We start from the raw sequence: 26581 nt of genomic DNA, 5'->3' as shown, positions 1-26581 counted from the left end.
AAACTTTAAAAAAAATCCAAGATGTGAGGTAAATACAGCCTAAGATCACTAAAAAGAGCAGCTGTGTGTGTGTGTGCGAAGTCACTTCAGTTATGTCCAACTCTCTGCAACCCTATGGACCATAGCCCACCAGGCTCCTCTGTCTATGGGATTCTCCAGGCAAGAACACTGGAGTAAGTTGCCATACCCTCCTCCAGGTGATCTTCCCAACCCAGGGATCAAACCGGCATCTCTTAAGTATCCTGAATTGGCAAGCAGGTTCTTTACCACTAGTGCCACCTGGTATTAAGTCTGCAAAGCTGTGAATGCCAAGGGGAAAATGTGGGATGTTTACTAGATAGCAATATGGAGCAATGGATGGCCTTTTTGTTTTGCAACCAAGTAAAGTGAGACAGTTTTGAAAATGCCTACCATCAGTAATAGGGTAAAAGTTCTCTTTTTTCAAATCCGTCTCACCTACTATCCTGCAGATTATAGTACCCTTATTAATGTATTATTAATGACGAATGTACTTTAAACATGTATTGTAAATGGTTTATTGCACTGTATTGTGAATTTTAGCAGCCAATTATCTTAGGTGGGAATATAAAGTTACTGTTTTAACCTGACTCAAACATTTTAAGCCTACAATATTATACAGAAGTCAGACACAGTGGCACTCACTTGTGATATGTTGGTACAACATCATGGAACAAATGGAAGATATTCCTCACTGAGTAGAAAAGTTGAACAGCGCTAAAAAGAAAACACAGTTTCAAGAGAAATGCATAAGGATATAAATTAAAGGCAATGAGAAAAAAAATTCAGTCAGTGCACCTTAAGTGAGAGTCCCCCACTAAGACCACAGCTGAAGAGACTAAGCTAAGTCTACAGTTAAGACTACAGCTGCCTTGGTCACTGCTGAAAACACCATTCCTCTGGATGGAATGAATTCTCAGCCAGGAGTTACCAACTGGACTGCAGGTCTGAAATCTGGGCCCATTCACGGAGTTAAGAACAGTGACTTTCAACGCAAAGCCTCTTTCCCATCTATCAGTTTGTGCTCTGCCAGGACCCCGAGTATCCCTTCAGCAATGAACGGAGCTAAGCCTCAGCAAATGTCACCCGCTCACCGGCGCGCTCGGCAAAGGGCAAGGCATCAAGAAAGGCACTCACTGGTGCTGTCGGGGCCAGTCTGCCTGCAGCCTCCACCTTGTCTCCCTCTCACCCCCATGCAAGGACGTGAATCAACATTTCCAGGAGAGGATCCAACCTCAAGATTTCTTGCCCTTTAAGTCTGGTCTTAGAACACCTAAAGATTATTATTAAAAAGCTCTCAGAGCAAATAAAAGGCTCATGGAGCTTACTTCTACATAAAACTAACTAAAACTATGTACCCTGAGTAAGTCACAGGAATTCCACAAATGATTGTTAAAAAAATTAGTCATGGTTCACTATACCACAAAACACTGTTAACACTTGATGACTATGATACCTGACTAAATTATCTCATTTTATTTTCGTTGCATTGTTGCTGTTTGAAGTTTGATAATAGGAAAGTGGGTTGTTGTAGTTGTGTTTCTGTTTGTCCTATTAAAACTAATTTTTTGGTGAGAAAGATGTCCGTAGACATTCAGTATACAAAACTGTTGTTTGGTGGGACTTCCCTGGTGGTCCAGTGGCTAAGTCTCTGCCATCCCAATGCCAGGGACGTGGGTTAGATCCCTGGTCAGGGAACCAGATCCCACAGTCCACAACTAAGAGTTCGAATGCTGCAATTAAAGACCCCACAGGCTGCAACTAAGACTTGGTGCAGCCAAATAAGTAAATTTTTAAAAATACATACACATATAGTTTGGTATTATCTTATGAAAAATTGTCTTGCATCCCTAACGTCTGCTCGGGTATATTTCAGGTGAATGCCATGCAAAAAAATGTGCATGCATACTCAGTCACTCAGTCATGTCTAACTCTGTGACACCATGGACTGTAGTCCACCAGGCTCCTCTGTCCATGGAATTTTCCAGGCAAAAATACTGGAGTGGGTTACCATTTCCTTCTCCAGGAGATCTTCTCGACCCAGGGATCAAACCCACGTCTCCTATGTCTCGTGCATTGGCAAATGGATTCTTTACCACTGGGCCACCGAGGAGGCCCTATTCACTCCTGTATTTATTCTGCCAAGTGAAAGCGGAAGCCACTCAGTCATGTCCAACTCTTAGGACCCCGTGGACTATACAGTCCCTGGAATTTTCCAGGCCAGAATACTGGAACGGGTAGCCTTTCCCTTCTTCAGGGGATATTCCCAACCCAGGGATTGAACCCAGGTCTCCTGCATTGCAGGTGGATTCTTTACCAGCTGAGCCAAAGGGAAGCCCTTATTCTGCCAAAGGAGTATATGATTCCTTTTACATGTATTACGTTTTTCTTCCTCCTTATATTTAAAACCGGATGGACTCGTGAACATAATGATTCATTAAAATCATTGAAGTATTTTAGTATACATGTTCTTTCTGGAACAGAATAAAATAAAAGGGTTTGTTTATACATGGAGATTAAAACTTCAGAAGCCCCTTGGAAGATGCAATTTGATTAAGTCAAGCTCTAATTGAAACTGTTTTCCTATGAGAATGTGAAATAAAAAAACTACGACACATAGATTCAAACTAAAGAGGCTTTGGAAAACCCACTCTACAATCAACTTGGGCTACACCCTACTGTCGTCTCCTCAGGGGAAGGAGCCTACTAAACAAAAAGAGATTCAAATATGGAGGTATGTGGAATCGAGTTTAGGTATCTTGAATGTAATGCTGACTAGAAGAAATCTTCTGGAAAGGGAGAAATCAGAACTTTGGTGCATTTCATTCTTTTCCTTCTACCTTTGGCTGCCCAACAAACTATTATTGCTTAACATTAGTATTTCAGATATAAATTAATTAGGACCTAGATTTCAAAAGGTAAAATGAATGTTAGGCTGAAGCAGATGGTACAGCTATCACTATGACCACCACAACCAATACTAATTTACATCTGAGTATTAATTATTTCCCAGGGAACATTCTAAGTTCTTCACAAGTGCTTTCTCATGTAATACCATTCAAGTCAAATAAAAAGTTAAAAGCAAAAAATTAGAAAGCTTTCGGTTAAAAAGTGATTAACAATTTTTAATGTCAAACCCATCTGTCCATCCACATTTATGATTTTATTTCTCATACTTTGCTATAAGACTATACGTTGTTGTAAGTAAAAATTAATTACCAGTACACACCTGTGTGCTATACTGAATCTCTAGGGAAAAAAAAAATTAACTAATAGGATAAGAAAACCCAAAGAATTCCAGCTAATTTTCTTAATAAATGTCTAGTTTAGATACACATTTAACCAAGTCATTGCCATTTTCAGATAACTCAGAGCTCATACCATTGATCACTGCTGGTTGTTGCCTCCAATAAAGTCTGATAGGCAAGTTCCATTAATTTCTTCACAGATTCACTGATGCGACATGTAGGCAAAGAAAAGGAATGTTGGTCCAACGTATTCTCAGGCTCTAAATTCGCCACCTCATTGTACTGAGCTGTGGACACTTTCTGTACTTGTAGCTTGTCGTCCTCATTAGGACAAGGTAAGTCTGGCAAACTTATCTTAGAAGCAGGAGTAATCTAAGAGTCAAACACAGAAAATGCATTGTCCTGAGAACAATCCAGATGTATGCAGACAGTGAGGAATAAGATACTGACCACTTCCATCACAATTAAGCAGTGGATCTACAGAATAATTATATAATATGAGTGAATATGGAAGTACTTTAATGGCTGCTCAATCTTGGGTGAAAGTAAATCATAAGGAATAAGCAATCCCTTTTACTGTGCCATTCTTTCATTCTGTGCATTCTTACTCTTGGTGGAAACAGCAAAGCTGTGAAACTGACCCAAGATTTTAGGTAAATGAAAGGACCTTCAAAAAATCCTCTTTCTCAGATTACAATACTGGATTAATGCACACCAGTATGATTTTGTGTTCCACTGTCATTAAATTATTTCCCATCAGAAACAACACATTCAAGCTAGCTTATGCTGCTCTTAAAAACAAAATTCCAAACAAAATCCAAAAAACGTTCCTTACATTTACACTGAATAAGAATTCCCAGATTTGGTGAAAACTAAAGGGAAGAATGGGGCTTTCCTGGTGGCTCAGCAGTAAAGAATACGGCCTGCAATGCAGGAGACACTGGTTTGATCCATGGGCTGTAGATCCCCTGGAGGAGGGTATGGGAACCCATTCCAGTATTCTTGCCTGGAGAATCCCATGGACAAAGAAGGCTGGCAGGTGACAGTCCACAGGGTTGCAAAGAGTCAGACACGACTAAAGTAACCGAGTACACACACATGAAGGGAAGAATACTAGGGCTCTAGTCTGGAAACATCAGTGATATTTTCTACCCTAACTTTAAGCAAAGTCATTTAACCTCTCTTGACCTAAATTTTCTCATTGTAATATGAAGAAACTGCACTAAAATAATGGTTTTCAAATTGTGCTTCTCAAAGATGCCTCAGGAGCCAAAAAAAAGTTAGGGGGAGATTAAGCAGGTAGAAGCAGCAGGTTCCTACCTCAAGAAGAGCTGCTCTGCTTAGTACATACTGGACCTCTATGGAAAATTTCTGATAGAAAAAGTTTAAGTTTTTTTCAAGTCTTAAAAAAACATTAAAGTCATCAGACTTGCCATCTATATATAAAATTTGTATAATAACATCTATTTTATAGGGCTGTTATAATGTTTCAATGAGAATACAAATATCACAACCAGGGGAGGTGCCACTGGCATCGAGTGGGTACAGGCTAGCGATGCTACTGAACATCCTACAGGACAGGCCCCAGAGCAAAGAATTATCTGGTCCCAAATGTCAACAGTGGCAATGCTGAGAAACTCTGATCTAGAGGAAGCTCCATCATTAGGATTTGGATATTTGGGAGGAAAATAAAATCTTACAGAATGTCAGAACTAGTTGAATAGGAAGCTCAGAGATTATCTAGTTCAATTCTGTCATATTACATAAAAGGAAACTGAGGTTCAACAAGGCTAAAAGATTTAGCCCAGAGTCACAAAGCAATCTAGTAACAATCATATTTATAACAAGGAGTTATGCAGAGCTATTGGGATATATATTAATTCATTTACCAAATATTTACTGAGTACTAAGTACACAGTAGCATGCACCAGGTATATTCTTGATGCTAGAGGTACAACAGTAAACAAAACAGTAAAGAACAAAACAAACTGGAAAAAAAGAGACCAACCCTCCACACACAGAGCATATTTTCTAGTGGGGAAAAACAATAAATAATTCAGACAAAATATTTATTTATAATAAGTAACTTGAAAGTCACTCAGCCATGTCCGACTCTTTGAGACCCCTTGGACCATAAGGTCCATGGAATTCTCCAGGCCAGAAACCAGAGTGCATAGCCCTTCCCCTCTCCAGGGATTGAACCCAGGTCTCCCGCATTGCAGGTGGATTCTTTACCAGCTGAGCCACAGGAGAAGCCCAAGAATACTGGAGTGGTAGCCTATCCCTTCTCTAGCAAACCTTCCCAACCCAGGAATCGAACCGGGGTCTCCTGCATTGTAGGCAGATTCTTTACCAACTGAGCTATGAGGGAAGAAAAACAAAGCAAGCAAAGAGTATAAGAAATAGGGGGAGGCTTCCCTGATGGCTCAGATAGTAAAGAATCTGCCCACAGTGCGCGACACCCTGGTTCAATCCCTCGGTCAGGAAGACTGCCTGGAGAAGGGAATGGCTACCCAGTCCAGTAGTCTTATCTGAAGAATTCCATGGACAGAGGAGCCCAGCGAGCTATAGTTTATGGGGTCACAAAGAGTCAGATGTAAATGAGTGACTCACACTTCCCTGGTGGCTCAGTGGTAAAGAATCCGCCTGCCAATGCAGGAGACATGGGTTCGATCCCTGACCCACCAAGATCCCAGATGCTGCAGGGCAACTAAGCCCATACACCACAAGTACTGAGTCTGGACTCTAGAGCCTGGAAGCCACAACTACTGAAGCCTGCAGGCCGAGAGCCTGTGCTTTGAAACAAGAGAAGCCACTGCAATGAGAAGCCCACACACTGTAACTAGAGAGCAGCCCCCACTCACGGCAACCAGAGAAAAGCCCACACAGCAAAGAAGACCTAGAACAGCCAAAAATAAAAATAAATATACAGATAATTTAAAAAAAAATAGGAAGAGGTTACAGTTTCAATAGTGGTCAAGTAACTTCCCTGGTGGTCCAGTGGTTAAGATCCTGTGCTTCCAATGCAAGGGATGGGGTAGGGGCCGGGGGGAGGGGGGTGGGGGGGGCGGCATGTGTTTGATCCCTGGTTAGGGAACTAAGATTCCACATGCTGAGCAGCACAGCCAAGGAAATATTTTTTAAAATAATGAATTTTTCTTAAAAAGTAAAATAGTGTTCAGGAAAGGGAGCAAGTCTATAGCAATATTCCAAGCAGAGGGGGAAAGAGGTTTCAAAGCTCTGTAGCCAAGCTGTCCTGGCAAATGAAGAGAGTGACTGAAGAGGAATGCCGTAGGATATGCAGTCAGAACGGCAACAGGGAACGCATCACCCAGGGCCTATCAGGCCACGGTAAGCCGACTGGGTCTTTCTCTGAATGAGATAGGAAGTCACTGGGTTTTGTGCACAAGAGTGACATAAGCGACATTCATGTAAAAACCCTGAGTGTATTTTAGTTCCCCCGACATTCCCAGATTTCACCAAAATGTGTTAGTATCTGTGGAGCTCAAATGGCTAATTAAATACTTTACTGAAGCGGACACTACAGCAGGGTAACCCCAGGAGAAAGGGGCAAGCAGAAAGCACAGAGGGGAGAAGGGCATGGTCCTCTCAGTGGTAACAGAAGAGCGGCTGAGGAATTTTCTAAGGGGTTATTCAGTCTATGTCTTTTTCTAATCTAAATAACACTTATATATGCCAAATATTAATTTATATATGTAAGATATTTTAAAAAACAGAAAAACTACACAGAATTATCTAAGGTCAAAGGAGTAAATTACACTCAATGCAAATTATAATTTGTCCACAGATTTTACGGATAATTTTTACACCATACAAAGATCGTATCTTTTTGTTTCCTTTTATTATCTTCAAAACTAGCACCTCTATTAGCCTAAGCAATGGAGTCAACATTTTCACAACAGGATATAATCTCTGTATATAACAGTAGTTGTCACAAAATTGCATACTAAAAATTCACGTGATAAAGTCAAGAAAACTATAGGTTGATATACTCTATGATTTCAACAACAGTAATCCATTAAATTCATGTAGCCTTTTTCAGTTTATACAATGATTTTATGTGCATTATCTTATCTGGATCCCACAATACCCTATGAAAGAGGTAGGTCTTAGGACCCCTTTCAAAATGAGAAAACTAATGTTTAAGAAAATAAATAACTCACCTCAATGATCTCAGCAAATGTCACATGCTCTTCCACTCTACCACAATCATTTTTAAAATAAGCTGCTTCCTAATGAAATGTAATAAATTATAACCATCCCGCCCATACCTTCACAGTGTTGTGAATTTCAGAGGTCATTAGGTTTCTAGCCGCCACAATCACATCCTGACACTTCTTGTTAGCAAAATGAGAATTGATATTACGGGCATATTTCAGCAAATCAGTAGTATCTCCTTTTAAAAACCTCATCTCCTTTAAGGCATTTTCAAATTCTTCAGTGGATTGTATGATCTGAGAAAGAAATGCAAGAAAAAGAAAGAAAGTAAAGAATTATATACATATATTCCTTTTCAATATTAAAATTTCAAATCCAATGTACAGAAAAGAACAACGAGCAGACGGCTAATTAAGTTTTAGAACAGACCATTCACTATTATGTAGAAAATATTACACATTTAAATTCATCAGGAAGAGCAACTTCATTATGAGTTTCTGACTCTGCTTAGTAAAAGTTTAACAAATTTTTTAGTAAATATACAGTAATCCCCCTCCCTTATCCTTGGTTTCAGTTACCCACAGTCAGCTATGGTCTGAAAATAATAAATGAAAAATTCAAGAAACAAACAATTCCTAAGTTTTAAATTGTGTGCTATTCTCAGTAGTGTGATGAAATATCACATTGTCCTGCTGTGTTTTACCAACAAGATATGAATCATCTGTTTATACAGTATATCCGTGTTATATATACTACCTGCCCATAGTATAGAAAAAACACTGCACATTTATCTACAGTTCAATACTAACCACAGGTTCACGTCTTCACTGAGGGTCTTATAACATACCTAAGAGGGGACTTCTGTACTTATTTTAGTGTTTGAGGAAACACTAGAAAGAAGCCAAAAAGTAAAGTATCGCCTAGTAGCTACTAGAGCTGATACAGATATAAAAACAATTCTTTTTCAAAAGTACCTTACTAATGAAAACATATTAATACTGAATAAGACAGCATACTTCCCAATCAAAAGGTAGCAAGCCAGAAGAGAAATGAAGTTATAGGGAATTTGCATCCACATCTTATGAATAATTTTCTTAAGGAACAAACTATCTCCAAGATAAACAAAGGACACTGACAAGAACCTGTGGTCTCTCCAAACCTCCGGTGACACCTCTGCTCTTACCTCTTCATACTGCTGTAACTTGCTGCTATTTGTCGGGATAGAATAAACCAAACAATCTTTAATAAGGCACTCAGATAGGTCCTCCCAGATCATGTCACCAAGCATCTCAGCCAATGTGATCTTAGATGTCTTTAACTTTTCTAGGTCAGCATCAAGAGGTAAATCTGAAATCAAAAGAAAAAATTTTAAACAAGAAGCTATTCACACACCAGATACATTCTCAAATTCCCTACTTTTCTAGAACTCTTCAATTTCAAGATGACAGGGAAGAAAACAGCGCAAGTAATTCTACCCTACTTCAATTATGTGGGAAATGCATGACACACAATTATTATTGTATTTTCACTGCTCAGATGAATCATATGCACTATAAGACTGCACGCCTGTTCTCTGCAACAATGAGGTAGTAAGCGATCTACATTATAATCATCTACTGCTAACCACAGATCTGATTATATGACAAGCACTCAGAAGTTCTGCATACCAAGTTGAAACTAGTTTAGAATAAAATCTCATTTCTCCAATAATAAATAAACATATTTTCTCATCTCTGCAAAGGATCAGAGTGTTTATTCTAAGCAAAATATCAATAAATACCTTACATTATCATGTAATATCTAGTCTGTCAAATGGAATACTTCAATACATCTTCCACGGTAATATTTTATGGTGGCTTCTTCTAACACATTTTGAGGAAGTTAATTAATTAACCGCTTCCCTTGTGGCTCAGCTGGTAAAGAATTCACCTGCAATGTGGAAGACCTGAGTTTGATCCCTGGGTTGGGAAGATCCCCTGGAGAAGGGAAAGGCTACCCACTCCAGGATTCTAGCCTAGAGAATTCCAAGGACCGTATAGGCCATGGGGTTGCAAAGAACTGGACACAACTGAGCGACTTTCACTATTAGTTAACTAAATAGTGTAAAGAGAACCGTAAAAGAAAGTGACCATACTACCTCAAAGCCTTGAGCTATCTTGTAAAATTGGAAGTCTAGGCCTGCACTGTTTGATATGATGGCAATCAGCCACATTTGGCTACTGAGCACATGACATGGGGCTAGTGTGACGAATTCAATTTTTTAAAATTTTAAGCAATTTCAACTTAAGTTTAAAACTGAAAGCAAAGGTGTGTGGTTATAAGGTAGCACAGGGGAGCCTTGTGGTGATAGGCTAGTTTCACATCTTGAGTGTAGTGTTAGGTACATGAATCTACACCAGTAATAAAATTGCATAGAACTATTCATACACACAAATGAGTGCAAGGAAAACTGAAAAAATCTGAATAAATTCTGTGAATTGTACCACAGTCCATTTCCTGGTTTTGATCCTATACTATGGTTACACAAGATGCTAACAGTGGGGAAAACTGGGTGAAGGGTATATGGGATCTCTATACATTTTTTTAATAAAAATTTTAAACTAAAAAAAAAAAAAAAATGAAGTACTGTAAAATACTTTTCTGTGAGGCACAATTTTGTTGCTTTGATAAGACCACATCTCACTTTAACCATAGCATCACCGTATGTGTACTGTAGTGCTCATTTCAGGCACGTATATTACTTCTAGTATTTCATATAAACACATTTTCTATGTAGTCAGAGTAAACAGATTCATTCCATTCCAATGACTTTGTTTTCCTTTGCATCAGTGTAACACTGTAATGTGTGTACTTGAATATTCTGTGCATACAGCACAGGTTACAGTGATAGCTATATAAACTGAAAAAAGGAGTTAAATTGAAGTGCTTATTATTTTCATTATGATATATTTTTCTCATTTAAGAAAATAACTATAAACAAACCTTCAACTTTAAAACTAAAATATACTATTGATGCAGAATCAAGTGAAGATGCAAAAGTTGGAGGAACTGGTAGAAACAGTAAAGGAAAAAAGAGACTGGAAGAATATATGCCAAGAATTTTACAACGAACGGCAGTGCAACTTGCTAAAACAGAGCAAGGCAAAATTTTGCTATGCAAAAAAATTTTTAAGATGATAAAGCAGACACTATTAGGAAACATTTTCAGCAAATATATTAGGAATTTGTCAAGCTTCCTCTTAAAAAAAAGAATTGACAAAATGAGTCACCTGAAATCACAATTAAATGTCCAACCAAAAATGCGATTTTAATGGGATCTGAGCTCATGGAAAAGACCCTGATGCTGGGAAAGACTGAAGGCAGGAGAAGGGGATGACAGAGGATGAGACGGTTGGATGGCATCACTGACGCAATGGACATGAGTTTGACTAAGCTCGGGGAGTTGGTGATGGACAGGGGAGCCTGGTGTGCTGCAGTCCATGGGGTCGTAGAGTCAGACACAACTGAGCAACTCAACTGAACTGAACTGAGCTTGTAAATTCAGCTAGTGATAAAATGACTTGATAAAATCATTCTACGTTTTCTCTGTGTGTACATTTTTATATCAAATTTATGCTTTTTTAAAAAAATTAATCAGGATGCTTATCTATCCTTTTCTATTGACCAAAAGAGCTTGATTATCAAAAGGATTATGTGTAATTTGAAGAGTACCTAGAATTTAGCCATAAACTTTATGTGCCTAATGGTGACCTTTTAAATAGGAAATCTTTAACAACCTTCAAATTTCTTCTACAACTATTTGCATGTTCAGAGTCTCTACTTCTCGGTAAATTTTAGTAACTTATACTTTCTAGAAAATCAATACCACTAATGTTTCTAAAGAAAAAGGACAATCTTCCCTCTCCATATCCACAAGTTTCTCTGTCTCTCTGTGCCCAAGTTACCGATGTTAAGAGTTTGGTTTGTATTCTTCCTCCCTTACATTTATAATACACACATTTGATATAGATCAAACTGTGTCCCCCACAAGTTCATATGTTGAAGCCCTAGTCCCCAATGTAACTGCATTTGGAGACAGGATTCACCTTTAAATAGGTCAGAAGGGTGGAGTCCTGCCCTTAATCCACTATGACTAGTGTCCTTCTAAACAAAGCAAAGACATCAGGGGTGAGCATGCAGAGAGGAAAGGCCATGTGAGGACACTGAGAAGACTGTCTGCTAAGCAAGGAGAGAGGGCTCAGCAGAAACCAAACCTACTAACACTTTGATCTTGGACTTCTGGCCTCCAAAACTGTGAGAAAATAAATTTCTGCTTTTTAAGTCACACAGCCTGTGGTATTTTGTTATGGAAGCCCTAGTAAACCAATATAATATTCAACTAAGGGGCCACGTCCATTTTTATAAAATGAGTTCATGCCACAGATTTTACACTTAACTTTTTATCCCTAAGAATAGATCATGGCCATCTCTGAGGTATCTAGCTCTACTTTACTTTTTTTTTTTTATCAGCAAAACTTTTATTTTTTTTTTCATTTATTTTTATTAGTTGTTCTAATGAGATGGATGAAACTGGAGCCCATTATACAGAGTGAAGTAAGCCAGAAAGATAAAGAACATTACAGCATACTAACACACATATATGGAATTTAGAAAGATGGTAATGATAACCCTATATGCAATACTTCACTTCGTTTTAATAGCTGCAGAGTACCCCATAGTATGGCTCACCTGTAAGATACACAACCATTTCCTCAGATGATACCCATTCCAGTATGCAAGTATATACAGTAATTACACAAGCAAACATACATACTGTCGATATGACGTCTGTAAGGAATTAAAAAGTGGGGTACCTGAGTCAAAGGGATGAATATCTTAGCATTACTATAGAGCTTCAGATTACTTGCTAAAAAACACTCACAAAGGCAATGAAGGAACCTACCTTTCCATTTTCTTACCAAAAGTGTCTTACACAGATCTCTGAATCTTGTTAACCTTAAGGGTGGAAAGTTCTATTCTAATGCTGTGATTTCCATTCCACTAATAGGGAGATTAAGCAACACCTATTTTTATGTTTATTAATAATTGGAACGTCTTCTTCCATAAATTGCCTATTCATATTTTTTACCCTTTTTCTGTTACTATGTTTTCTCTTTCTTTGGAAAAAAATCTTTATATCAACTCCTTGTCTGTCAAATGCATTGCAGATATTTTCTCCAAGTACAATATAATCTTTGTTTATGGTACTGTTTACCATACAGAGTTTGACATTTACACGCAGTCAAATTTGTCAACCATTTCCTTTATGCATTCAGACCTTCCTGATAATATTTAAGTATTATAAATTTTCTTCCAACACTTTTATTGTTCTACTTTTTGCATATAAGGCTTTAATTCATCTGGAATGTATCTCTGAAGAATGAAGCAGGAATCTAACTTTATCTCATTCCACATAGCCAACTTTGCTAGCACTATTATTTAATAAACTGCCCCACTAAACTAAAATGTGACTGATCAAATGGTAAATTCTCTTTTATTCTTGGCTCTACGTCTGGACTCTTTTTCATTCCATTGATCTTATGTCAAAAACATAGTTTTAATTATAAAATTCTCCAACTAGTGTTTTTCAAATCTTTACTGGCAAGTCTCATATTTTTTTATGTAAGCTCTAGAGTAATTCATTTGTCCAGTTCAAAAAATACCTAACAAGCATCTGACTGGAAATGTATTAAATTTATACATTATTTTGGAATGAGTTGACAATTTTTTAAGATTGTTTTCTAATCCAAGATAGCCTCCCTTCCCTTTATGTCCTCAATAAGTTTTATGCTTTCCTTTACATATATCCTTCCTATTAAATTTATCTTTAAGAATTTAATAGATTCTGTTGCCATTATAAATAACATATCTTTATATTTTAATTTATAACTGATTGTTGCTAGAGAGAAGAAATCTGATTTTTATAGATTTATACGGTACCTAGACAACTTAGTAAGTTTTTTACTAATTTATAAAAGTTTTAGTAGAGTCTTTTGGTTTTTTAGGTATACAGTCACATCATTTACAAGTAAAGATAAATTCTTCTCTTTATTTTAAAATAGTATACTTATTTTCTCTTCTTTGCATCAGCAATAACACCTAAAACAATGTTAACAAATATTAATGCCAGTGTGCATTCCTAATTTAAAACTGATTTTAATGGAAATAAATAGGGCTTTTTTTTTTTTAATGGTTTCATATATTTAAGATTATTTCTTCTGGGCAGATTCCTTGAAGTTGAAATCTTGGTTTAAAGATACAAACATTTTTTAAGGCTTTTTATATATTTTGCCAAATTATTCCCAAAAGAATTTTTTATCCTCTTTTTAAAAATTCCTTTGCTGTTGGTACAATGATGCTTAGTAATAAAGAAAACCTGAGAGTAAAAAACACATATTTAAAAGATGAAAGGAGCATGTAACCAAAGACAAACGTAAGAGGGAAGGTAAAAACCTTTATGAAGTTTCAGAATAACTAAGATGAAAAGAAAGCAGAGGACTCAGAAAAGAACTAAGGCTACAAAGTATGATCCTCAGGTTATATTTAGGAGAAGAAGATGAAGGAAGGGAATATTGACTGAAAGATATTAAAGAGATGGGAAGAGAACCGAGCAACAGTGAGTTGTCTTCTGCTCTGAATATCCTAGGTACAAAGAAAACTTACAGACACAATGGATTGAGCACTTAAAAGACCAATGTCAAACTGGAAAGACATTCCAGTGTGCTCCTGGAATTCCCCAGAGCACCCTCCAATTTAGCCTTATTCTAGGTTAATAGTACCATCACTGACTTAAGCTCTAAGAAAACATGATTATCAAATGTGCATTCAACATGAAGTAGAAAGGATAGTTAATGCACTGTAAAATTTTATCAAGTAAAATTCAACAAAGAATAACATTAACTGTAAAAAGTCAGGTGTAAGATAGGAAAGCAGCCGTTTGCACTGAATATGTGGGACTTTCATTTACATCAAGCTCAATAAGTTAACTGTGTAATAACAGCCTTTGGCTATACTAACAGAAACCTGAAACTGAGAATAAAGGAGTGAATGCTCCCGTACTAATCTGAGTTGGTTCAGACTGTATCTAGAATGCTTTGTTCTGTTTTGAACACCATACTGTCATAAAAAGGACTAATAAAAAATGGAATATATCCATAGAAGATCACTGAAGATAAGAAGATCTAACATTATTTAATTTTTAAAAAAAGTAAAGATGGTGGTAAGACGTAGGGGACATAATTACACAGACCGGAAAGAATTTCAAAGTCCAATTTCAAAGAATTAGACTTCTATACAGCTCCACAGAGTAGAAACAGCAGGTAAAGCAGGTATTACAGTGCAATATATTTTGAACATATTTTTTAAACAACTACCCCAAAGATTTAATTTCCAAAATGGGCATTTTGGCAAGAGTATTTAATACAGAAAGGAGATACAACTTTTTTTTTTAAAAACCAACAAAAACTTGACAGGACTCAAGAGCTGCCCAGAGGTAGGACAGACGCTCAAAGGTGCTCAGGTTTGTTGTGACCAATTGATGGGAGTGTTACAGAGAGGAGAGTCAAGCATCAGAGATATCTGGATTGATCACCTTTCTAGTTCCTTCCAATCCTTGGACTCTGTTGTTTACAACTTTTTGTTATATCTAATAAAAACAAGAGTATATTATCTCCCTAAGCAAAGGAACAAGAACAAAACCACCTTGGATTTCTGCAGTTCATACAAATCTTGAAATTTTTTATTCTCTGCTATCAAAACTAGAAAGAATTCCTTGCTTTACAAATAAATTATTTATATATAAATAAAGAATGTCTATATGTATACAACTGAGCTACTTTGCTGCACAGCAGAAATTGGCACAACACTGTAAATTAACTACACTTTAATAAAAAGTGATAAATTATTTATATATAATAAATTATGTGACTGCCAGGAAGGCTTACAAACAATAGCAGCATTTCTTTTTTTATTTTTTCCACAGCAAGAGTGCCTAATTTGACTATTCAATCAGACAACTGAGAAAAGCAAAAAGAAGGTAAGTCAAATAGACTAAAATGACAGTATTGTAATAAAAAAAGGAAGAAGTTTTACTTTTAGTGGTGTGACAGCCAAAAAATGACCCAAGCAGCACAGAAACTGGTTGTCTCAAGGGTGAACATATAAAGATCCAATCAGCAGGCTGAACTGGAGTGAAACTCATGTTCTATGTTAAACTCAGTTTGTGTATATCAACTAGGTTGATGGGGATTTTCCCACTGAAATATGTCAAACAGCACTCAGTTCATTTCTGCTTTTCCTATAACTAACCAAGAGTCCCAAAATATGATGTCCCTAGAAGTCCCATGAGAGAAAAGCATCCCAAAATCCAACTATATATCACAAACAAAGAACATGGGGTACCACTGATGATCTTACCTGGCAACACGAGGCAGAGAAGGAAAGCAAAACAGAGCAAGAAAGAGAAAGGTAACTACTTTTTTCCCAAGACAGAATTTACTCACCTCCATCCTCCACTCACTCAGAATGGCAGCATTTTTATCCACTTTTTAAAATAATATCCACTTTTTAAAATAATATTTACTTTCAAATACCACATCAACTTTTCTAAAATATGGAAGCATGGCCTTGGGTATACACACCTAAAAGTTGTTTCTGGACCACTTCCAGTACCAGTCTGATCTTGGCAAAAACTTCAGATGGTGATGGATGTTCCAAGTCAGTCATCACAGATTCAAAACGAATGATGGTGATGTTAGGTTGGCTTTCTATCACAGCAAGAAGGGATGGGCAAGATGCCAGAGGCTTAAGGATATACTTTAGAAGCATCTGACCTGAAAGTTATATGAACACTCATAAAAAAAATCACTTGAAGACACTTGAGAAAAAAAGATCTTTGAGCCTAACAACAAAAAACATATACCATGAGATTACACAATACAAGTTTTCCCACTGAAGTTTCCCAGATTGTCCACAGATTTTTATTTAAATTATTAAAAAATAAAATAAACACCAACAGCTAGTTTGAGAAAAAGAGAAAAGAAAAAAGGATCAGATCAAAGCCCTTAATGAAAAGGGTAATATTTATAACAATTCTACTTAATGAATCATGAAGCCAAACCTTATGATCCATCATCAATATCATTCAGAGAATATTTGTTGATTTTTCCCATCATTCTTTTAACACTGGACTTTCTGAAAATGTCATGTAAATGAAACAAACTAGGATATCTTACCAAATGACTTAAGCTTGGTATGTAGCTCTCCAAGAAGAGAAAATGCCAAGAGGACAGAACTGATTGGTGGCACAGGGTCCTTCTCTTCTTTCTGAGATTGTTCAGTGCATAAATGAAGCTCTGTTTGCAGGCAAGATTCCAAGTTGCTGATATCTATGGAGAAGGGAAAAAATATCAGCTGTCTCAGCAATACAAGATGTTCCCATTTCTATTCCTGAGAGCCCACTGTCTACCAAGAGTCCTAAAAACGTGGTTTTAGTACAATACACTTCTAACACAAGTACGAATTGCTGCATACAAGTCCTTGACATCACTTTAAAACAAGAAATTACTTCCTTTGATATGCTCAAAGAATCAAACTGAGTGCAAAAGATGATGCACTTACAATAACTGCATATTAAATGTGCTGAGAATGGATAAACAACAAGATCCTACTGTACAGCACAGGGAACTATATTCAATATCCTGTGATAAATCATAACAGAAAAGAAAATTTTAAAGTGTGTGTGTGTGTGTGTGTATATATATATATATATATATATGTACAACTGTATCACTTTGCTGTCCAGAGGAAATTAACATACCACTGTAAATCAACTATACCTCAACAACAAAAAAATATATTGAATGACTGAACGAAGGCAAAGAATAAAAAGTGAGATCCTAGTTTCAGTTAAGGCCTCTTCTTCTATGTTCCCTCTTTATGAAATAAAGAGACCAGCCTGCCAAACAAGTTTAACAAGAAGGATGTGTTACAACGAAGAATTGCCATCTTCTCTTAATTTTATAATCTGCTTGGAAATAGAATCTATAACTTTTGGATGACTTCCTTGAAAATACACATGGGATGGGGGGGTTGGGGGGGGGGCGGAGTGTCTATGTATATATATTCATATTCACTGTATTTGAAGGCCAAAGTGGATAAGGGGAAGGAGGAAAGGGGAGATTCTGAAGTTTCCTCTGAAACAGACTAAATTTCAAGATTAAATGTTGGCAAAGATACTGGATTTAATAGTATGTCTTTCAATATACCCTTGGAGATTTTACCTTGTGTAAACAAGATATCAAAGAGGGTTCATACCCAGAGGTGGGCAAAGGGACTGAGAGCCAAGTAGTATAAATAAAAGCCAGGCCCAGTTATCCCATTTCTCATGATTCTGTCACCAATTTTCCCCGAGGACTGAAAAAATTGGGTCAAACTCCTATCCCATCGATCCCGTCTTCCTTAGCAAGAGAGAGAAAGGTCGAACAGTTTCTTTAAGCTTTTAGAAAAGACTGACTGTTGGGATGAGGGCTCTGGGAATGAGCACACCCTACAATGGAATGGAACTGTGGGCTTAAAGTGCTACCACCTCCTCGGGCACACCTTCACCTCATGGACCCCTCCCAATCATCTCTCCTCTTCTCTGCTCCTTCCGAGCGAAAGGGACAGAAAGAGAACTGTGAAGGAAGTAACAAGCATTTTGGTCCTAATAAACATTCTGCTTAAATGAAAACTCAGTATAGAACCGGGAGATTAATAAATGAAGTCTTCTCTCCCAATAAAAAATATTTGGAACACATTCAGAAGCCAAACCGGTTCAGGCAGATTAAGCAAAGCAGTTCACTGAGGTCAGCAGCACCTTTTGATGGTGGGAACTTCCATACAATCAGCTTCTGCCACTCTTCTCCAAGGTGATAAAGTATGTTCTGTTTCTGTATTGTATGCTCCATGCTGAGAGATTTCAATATTTTTAAGTCAAAGCATTTTCTGGATTTTAATAACTTCAAGCATTTCTGGGCCTGGCAGTGAAATGGAATCACTATTAAACACTTCATCTGTACTCTAGGCAATTAGAATATATTTGTATAACAATAAGGAATACATGTGACACAAAATTTACTTAAAACAAGAGTAGCATTACTTGTTCATGCTTTAGAGAAAGTGTTTAATACCTCTTCTAGATGCTGAGCAGCAGAAATATACTTCTTTTCTGCTAAGGCACAACTATATTCCTCAATAGCAGTAGAAAACTGAAAAGATAAGTATAGTTATTAGATATTTTATCTGATACATCTTATTATTTCAAGTCTGTCTGCTTGTTTGTTTTTAAAATATGAAAAATATAGCACATAGTCAGAGGATACTCATTGAAAGATAAGACCAACTGGAAAAAAAAAACAACTTTCTCACCACTAAAGCACTAAAGTTTGGTGTGAATTTACTGACCTCTCGTAGCTGTCTAAGCAAACAGAGGACTACTGAGTCTCTTTCCAACTGTTGCTTCAAGTCTGTAAATTCAGCCGTTGATACATGAAGATCCCGGCGGACCTAATTCACAATCAAAGACAAGTACTTTTTAGCTATACTATACCTAAGAAATTAAATACTTCTTATAATCAACAAGCCTTATTAGCTGAAAATAACTCATGATTAAATTTAAATGCCAGTTAAGAATGGAATAAAAATCAGAGAATGTAGTAGGAAGAGACCTGAAGTGGTCCAAATGGCCCAAATCCTTGTCTTATGCAGAAACACCCACTGTCATCAACATAAAATCCTCTTGTCAGCAACGAGTCTTAGTTTAAGCAGTTACCTCACATCAGAGAACTCACCCACCTGGATTACTAGAAGGGTATCCCCACGGCCAAGTGATAATTCACTCTAGAGTTGAATAGTTCTAACCAATAGGAAGATTTTCTTAGGTTAAGTGAGGATCCACCTCCTATTCTGTGGCACATTTTCAGGAACTTTGCACTATCAATTATTTCCTCTTTTCTCTATCTTTTACCTCTTACTAATTCATTCTTCACTCATTAATTACATACTGATTCAATAGCTACTAGAGGATGGCTCCTCCCATCAGATTTAAATATGTTAAAAGTTCCCCCATCTTTAAGAAAAAAATATCAATCAAATCTTTGTTGTTATGTCTAAAACATGTATCACCAGTACTTAACCATTCATCAGTACACTATTATTCTCTTTCCCTTAGATCTACGACACCAATTTCTACTCATTTTTCTCCTGGTTCTTTGGCCACTTCTTTTCATTTCCTTTTCGGACCTTCATTTTCCCTCTGATCACTTCACACATACTGATATTCCTTTCTCCCTGGCCCTCTTATTACTCTGAACCAATGGTTCTCAAAAAATTAAAAATTTTTTGCCCACCCCCATCCAGGGACATTTGGCAATGTCTAGAGACATTTTGGCTTGTCACAAGTGAGCAAGTTCTACTGGCATCTAGTGAGCAGAGGCCAGGGATACTCAACATTTAAACATCTTACAAAGTACAGGATCGCCCCCCACAACAAAGAATAATATCCAGCCCCAATCTAGGTATTCAACAGTGCCTAGATTGAAAAACCCTGCTCTATATACTCTCTCCATTCTCACAGTTTCAATTTCTAAGTGCGGCTCTCTCAAGTCCACACCATTTTCCTAAAATCCAAATATGTATATGGAGGGGATAATGTGCAAACTATCCTCTAAAATCCACTCTCTCATAGGAACAGCATGTGGCTACCCAACTACACTATCTGTTTTTGCTGTCCCTCTCAGTCAGGTGTGACCATGTGACTCCCACCAGTGGAATATAAGCAGAAGTGATGTCTACCATTTCCAAATCTGGGTCTTAAGAAAACAGATGCATCTTCTCTGTTCCCTCTATTTTCTCTTAACCTCCAGATATCACTGGACATGGGGAGAGACCAACTGCAACCACATAAACAACAACAAAATTCTAACGCAGTGCTTCTCAAACTATAACATGCATATATACATACTGCTTGGTGAATCTTATTAAAATGCAGACTCAAACTCAGTAGGCCTGAGATGGGGTCTGAAATCTTCGTGTCTACCAAACCACCAAATAAATGCTGCCAGTTCCACTGCTCTACAGACTGTTGGAAGACAATTTTTTAGGATTTTCTCACACTTCAGCACCATCTTGCAAGTGAAGCAATGGACTGTCTTTTGCTCTGAACTATCTTTTCAAAAATGTTTGTAGAGTAAACAAACATTTGAAAAACAGAAAATAGTATTTCCCTTCATGATAAAAATCCAGCATGCTTACTACCCATTAGAAGACATTTGTGCTCTCTAAGCTCAGGAGTTTTCTTCTATCACGCAGCCCACCACACACTGCCCTGTAGAAACTGGGGCTCAGGGTGCTGTGCAAAAACGTTCATCCACTGGCTACTACTGTAGGGAACAAACTATCCGCCACAGTTCTTGACTCAGAATGCACTAGAATAGCCAGGCCCTGGGTTGTAGAATCAGCCTGCTAGCCTGGAGACCATGATTAAAAAATATGTATCTCGTTTGAGTCATTGCATTTCAGGTTTCTGGCCCTGCCCCATCTTTCTTTATAACAGTCTAGCCTCCATCTTCATACAAGCCAACTGTGCAGCTCCATTTAGATTTCATACAGGCAGCCCATGTTTAAACTCAACCAAAACCTACTCCTCCTCAAGATTCTCTATTTCAATGGATGGCACATCAATAACCCAGTTCCACAGTTACCTGAGACTCCTCCATCTTTCTCTTCTCAGGACAGCAATTCCCAAAGATCCTATATCTTTTGAAAGTCCCCAGGATTCATCCCCTTTTCTCTGTGCCCATTCATTGCCACTGACTACGGAGCAGGTCGCAGCCTGTCTTGCCTGATTAACTGCCTCCTGATGCTTCAACTGCCTTCTCATTTCCCAGTCTCTTTTTCCTCAAGTCTTTTCTTCAAACTGCGAGCAGAATGGAATTCTTAAAATTCAAATCTGACATCACTCCCCTACTTAAACTCCTCTACGGCTTCTACAGGGCAATCAAGAAAATCCTTACTACTTAAACTAATACACATGGTTCTGGTTTACCTTTTTAATCTCATGGCCCCTCCCACCTCACTCTATAAACATCTGTCATATGGAGTACTTGGAGCTTTCCGAAAGTGGTATCTCTCCACTACCTCCATGCTTCCACCATGCTGTCCCCTGTGCCTGCCTAAACATTTCTCCTTCTTTTGCTTAACTACCTATCACTTCAGACTTTGGTTTGGACCCCTGTTTGTACAGGAAGACATCTTTAGCAACATCTCCTCTAACTGAATTACTCCTATTTAGTGTGTATCGCATTATTTTATTCCTCTATAGTAGGCACGAGATTCACATTTTGAAATAAAAATCTATTTCACCAACTACCATAGTATCTGGCACCTTACAGGTGCTCAGTAAATATATCAAATGACTGAATAAACCATTTAGTCCACCTACTGAATCGAATTCCCCTCTCTAGTCATAAATTTGAGTCTTTCTCTCAAATAATAAGATTCCAAATATTGAAGTGTTTCTCACAGCTAAATACCCCCAGTTTCTTCACTGTTCTTCAAATGGTATGGTGGTCAGGTCTGGACCCTCTCATCAAGACCAATCATCTTTAAAAATACAACAATCAGAACTGAATAAATCTTGGCCAGTCATACTCTGGCCAGGAAAACATACACAGTCCATTACTCTCTTGTTCCAGATACTTCATTTCTAATAACACAGTCTATGATTGCACTATTGACTTATTTGTCTGACAAATACCCTTTGAATATATTATTTGAACTGTACCAGAGTTGCAGAGTAATGGATTTATTTTTATTAAAACCACTAACCAGAATGACAGGTAAACTCACTGTTAAATAGATTTTCCAAATGGTTAGTGGTTTCCCCACTTGTGATTCAAGTTTTATACAAAACTTTTAAAAACACATCTGTTCCCTTTCCTTCTTTAGTAACTGAGACACAGAGAAGAGACTTGATGTCTTTCATTTAGGACCTTGAGAATATCTTGACATCTTGATTTTGGATATCAATGCATCCTAAGTGAAAATTTAACAATAGACGTACAAGACACCTACTCAATTTAAACCTCTAATATCAGCTTGCTTTTATTAAACTGCTTATTTTTCCTAAAAGGAAACTGTAAGGGAAAAATCCTGGTGAGATAATATATATGAAAAGCATTTTTTAAATTATCAAGTAGATATTCCTGTTTCAACACTTGCTTACTCCTTTGTGATGACAGCACTCTGGCAAACATGGTGAACATTCTTAAAATCTGCCAGACTTTCCATAAGAAGTACAGTAAGCACTAGCTCCATAAAGTGTAAAGTGACACAGTACAAGATGGGCAGCGATTCCCTGCATGTCCAAGGAGAGTGGCCTTACGACAGGAAGTAAGAGTGGTTGTGGCTGGCAATCCAAGCCAATTTTCCACCAAGAAAGCCAAAAGACAAAGATTGTGCTGAAGCTTTAATATGTTGAGGCCAGCTGCAGATATAAGAGAATGCGTGCCATTAAGAGATACAAGCATTTTAAAGTAGGAGATGATAAGAAAAAAGGCCAAATGATTCACTTATATGCTTTATGTTTTTATTAAGAAGACATTAAAATCTTGAGGCTATTTTTTTCTTTTATAAAGTGAACTAAAATGCAAGACATTATTAGTATAGCTTAAAATTTTTTACCATAAAAAAGAAATTGTTTATGGTTTTAGAAAACATCTGTATTTTAAAACTGGAACTTACTTTAAGGTCATCTAATTCAGCTTCTATTCACCAATAAGGAAAGTGAGGTCTTTAGAAGCTGCATTAAGGGCTTCCCTGGTGGACTTCTCTGCAGTGACTAAGAAGGCCAATGCAGGGGGCCAAGGCTCAATCCTTGGTCAGGGAACTAGATCCCACATGCCACAATTAGGACCTGGTGCAGCCAAATAAATGATTTTTCTTTTTTTTAAAAAAAAATGAAGATTAAAAAAAAAAGTTGTAAACTGAGTTGTCTTTGGAATCCGGAAGCTGAATTTTCTCTCTACAAATCTATCCAACATAACAAACTATTCTTACCTCACTCTCTATCCGAGATTTCAGCAAGCCAATGTCATCAGATAGCTTATCCACTTGGGTAACCAGGTCCTGGGCGCTCTGCATGCTAGGCAGGAATTCGCTGTACTTCTTGCTGATCATACTGCACACCTCGCCCTATTATATAAGAGAAAAATTACAATGAGATGAGTAGCGAACTCTTAAAATATATAGCTCGTCTTCTGTTAGGTATCTTCCAAGTCAGGGCCTTTTTGCCAGCTACTCATACCCATTCACTTTCCCTCCAAGCCAATGGGTTTCTCTGAAAAAAAAATTTCTCCCGCCCTTAAGAGTCCCATAACACAAGGGTACAAGAAGACAATGATCAACAAATCCCAACAGTGCCCAAGAATTGTACAAACACTGAAAAAGAGAAAGGCAGAGCCAGAAATTCTCATTTTGAATCAAATCAGTTCAGACTATAATCACTAATTTTAATAATATATCTAATAGGAAAAAAAGTAAATGAATAAACTAAAACCATAATCTATATATCTCAATTGATTTATGAATTTCTATTTCCTTGCTTATAAAATTGCAAGACCTAATCTTAATTAATTCGGGCTTCCCAGGTAGCACTAGTGGTAAAGGATCCTCCTGTCAAAGCAGAAGACACAAGAGACACAAGTTTGATCCCTGGGTTGGGAAGATCCCCTAGAGTAGGAAATGGCAACCTGCTCTAGTATTCTCACCTGGAGAATTCCCTAGACAAAGGAGCCTGGAAGGCTATAGCCCATGGGGCTATGGAGTTGGACACAACAGAGCGACTGAGCACACACAATCTCAAAACCCTAAGTTGATCTGAGTTCCATTATCTCCTTTAACACAAAATAATTTATAAATTATTGAATATTTTTCACTGAATTAGTCAACGTTTGGGAGACACGAATAAACTATGCTTGTGTGCATGCTCAGTTGCTCAGTCATGTCTGACTCTTTTGAACTCCACAGAGCGTAGACCACTAGGTTCTTCTGTCCATGGGATTTTTCTGGCAAGAACACTGGAGTGAGTTGCCATTTTGTCCTCCAGGGGAGCTTCACAATCCAGGGATCGAACCCACATTTCCTGTGTCTCCTGCATTGCAGGCAGATTCTTTACCTCTGAACCAGGGAAATTATGCTTGTCCCAAATAAATTTCTTTTAGGTAGGAAAGATAGTATACACTTAAGTAATCAGAAAACAGAAATGCAATATAACAAGAGTTCAGGTACTCCAGAAGCACAACTAAGAAACAGAGCACCTCTGCCTGAGGGTAAATGGGGATATTTTTCACACACGAAACTACATTTGAGATGGAACTTGAAGAATGAGTAGGAATACTAACAGGTAAAAGATGGAGAGATGGCAACATAAATAAAATCGGGGAATTAGGGAAAAGTGGGTCTGCTTGGAGAATAGACAGTAATTCTCATCTGTCTGGATGGGAAAATAAACTGGTGAAAGGCAAGTTAGTTCCAGAACGGGGAGGGGCCTTGAGCGCCACGCTAAAGTAGCTTAACAGCCGGTCCTCTTTCCATCATATAAAAAGCAATGAAAAATCCTAAAGCCATATTCCAGGAGAGATGCCAGTGACATGAATACTTAACACTTAGGAAATCATTTTGGTAAAATAAAACCATTTTTGTGCCTTTATGGTTCACTGCCAAACTTGCTCTCTTAAAATCCACAGGGTACACGTCTTTTTAAGATGTTTAAGAAAGCAACAAAGATGTGGGCAAATAACAAATGTAAGGTAATGACAGTAGTACAAAGTGAAACTGCGTGTGGTTAGGTGTCTTTTGTTTTTGTATCAATCGCAAGACAGCAAGGTCCAAAGAAGTGCTATTCACGTGTTTTAGAACACTCGGCATAGTCTCAAAGGCCTGGGGTGGAGAAGAGAGTTGAGTTTAATAAAGTATTGATAGGTTTTTAATAACAAAAATTCAGGGAGGAGAAAGGTACAATCCTCCCAAAGCTATCACATTCATCCACGAATCACAAAGAGGAGGAAACTACACTCCGAAGAGGGGTGGGGTGGCCCTGCCCTCATTTCTATCCAGGTGCTACGCTCCCGCTCCCCAGACGCCTCGGGCTAACACTCCCAAATTCCCTGCTCTGCCGGTCTCCTCCGCGTTCCCCTCGTCCCCCTATCCCAAACGTCCCCAGCCTAACCCCACTCCCAATACTGCCCCAGCCACCGCCTCTTCCCAGCGTCCCAGCCTCCTCGGCTCCGCAGTCCCCAGTCCCTGTCTGGGCTCCCCTCTAAGCCCCCTCCTCACCCCACAGACTTAGACCTACTCTGGCTCCTCCCTCCGTCCCTTTAGAGTCAGCCGCCCGCTGCTCCGGCTTCACCTTGATTTCTTCCACCCGCTGGGTCAGGCGACTGATCCGAGTGCCCAGATCCTCCTTCTCCAGCCTCCCGGAGTGTGCCAGGACTTCCGTCACGAACGAGGCCATCGCTACCACAAGAACCAAAACTGACACGGTCACTCGCAGCCAGCGCGGCAGCTCCCGTCCCGCCGGCTGCCTTGGCGCGCGGCCTGCCGGGAAACGGAGTCTCGCGGGGCCCAGATCGCCTCACGAAAAGCGATGGCCGCACCACAACTCCCAGCAGGCACCGCGGCTATCCTGGCGGGCACTTTCCACGGTGTCCCGTAGTTGGCAAACTGTGCGTAGAAGCGTTTACTAGCTCATTTTGAAAAATTTGTCTTTTCCCGCCGCTGTTTCACTAGAAGTGAAATGGTTTTACTTAATTACCAGTCCCAAGTGAACCTTTCTCAATTGCAAAACGCTTTCCTGTGAAATTTTATGTAGCCTGAAGACCCATGGAGCCCATCTTGATTTTTTTCGTTAAGTATTCATTCTCATGGACTGCAGTGACCATCAGAATATGTGTGAATGGTACCCTCTGCAGTTGTGCAAGGACGTAGCATCACCTCATAAATAAAAGTATGCCATAATTGCACTCCTTTCATATTGCATAGTTTATATGTACGTATGTATA

General features: G+C 38.2%; 1 protein-coding gene and 1 pseudogene across 3 annotated transcripts in view; one reads left to right on the top strand and one right to left on the bottom strand.

Moving 5' to 3' along the window:
* The window catches only part of ZW10 (zw10 kinetochore protein), a 34237-nt gene extending 8094 nt beyond the window's left edge, over positions 1-26143 (bottom strand). For 2 of the 3 annotated variants that reach the window (XR_011490028.1, XM_070473564.1), the window contains exons 1-11: positions 25876-26143; positions 23580-23714; positions 18927-19028; positions 18653-18730; positions 18340-18499; positions 16718-16870; positions 16124-16315; positions 8629-8792; positions 7559-7741; positions 3400-3638; positions 664-735 (exon numbers count right to left, since the gene is read on the bottom strand). Coding sequence is in view for 2 of the 3 variants with exons in the window: in XM_070473564.1 (XP_070329665.1) it covers positions 664-735; positions 3400-3638; positions 7559-7741; positions 8629-8792; positions 16124-16315; positions 16718-16870; positions 18340-18499; positions 18653-18730; positions 18927-19028; positions 23580-23714; positions 25876-26034 (1637 nt within the window). In the remaining variant the exon portion in view is untranslated. The remainder of the gene's footprint in view (positions 1-663; positions 736-3399; positions 3639-7558; positions 7742-8628; positions 8793-16123; positions 16316-16717; positions 16871-18339; positions 18500-18652; positions 18731-18926; positions 19029-23579; positions 23715-25875) is intronic. The other variant, XM_020872793.2, reaches the window with a different exon arrangement.
* Positions 22776-23116, top strand: LOC110124295 (large ribosomal subunit protein eL42-like; annotated as a pseudogene).
* Positions 26144-26581: the final 438 nt, after the last annotated feature.

Source organism: Odocoileus virginianus, chromosome 10, assembly GCF_023699985.2.
Source record: "Odocoileus virginianus isolate 20LAN1187 ecotype Illinois chromosome 10, Ovbor_1.2, whole genome shotgun sequence".
NCBI lineage: Eukaryota > Metazoa > Chordata > Mammalia > Artiodactyla > Cervidae > Odocoileus > Odocoileus virginianus.
The sequence above is the reverse complement of the archived record's forward strand: the minus strand, read 5'-3'. Positions and strand labels throughout refer to the sequence as shown.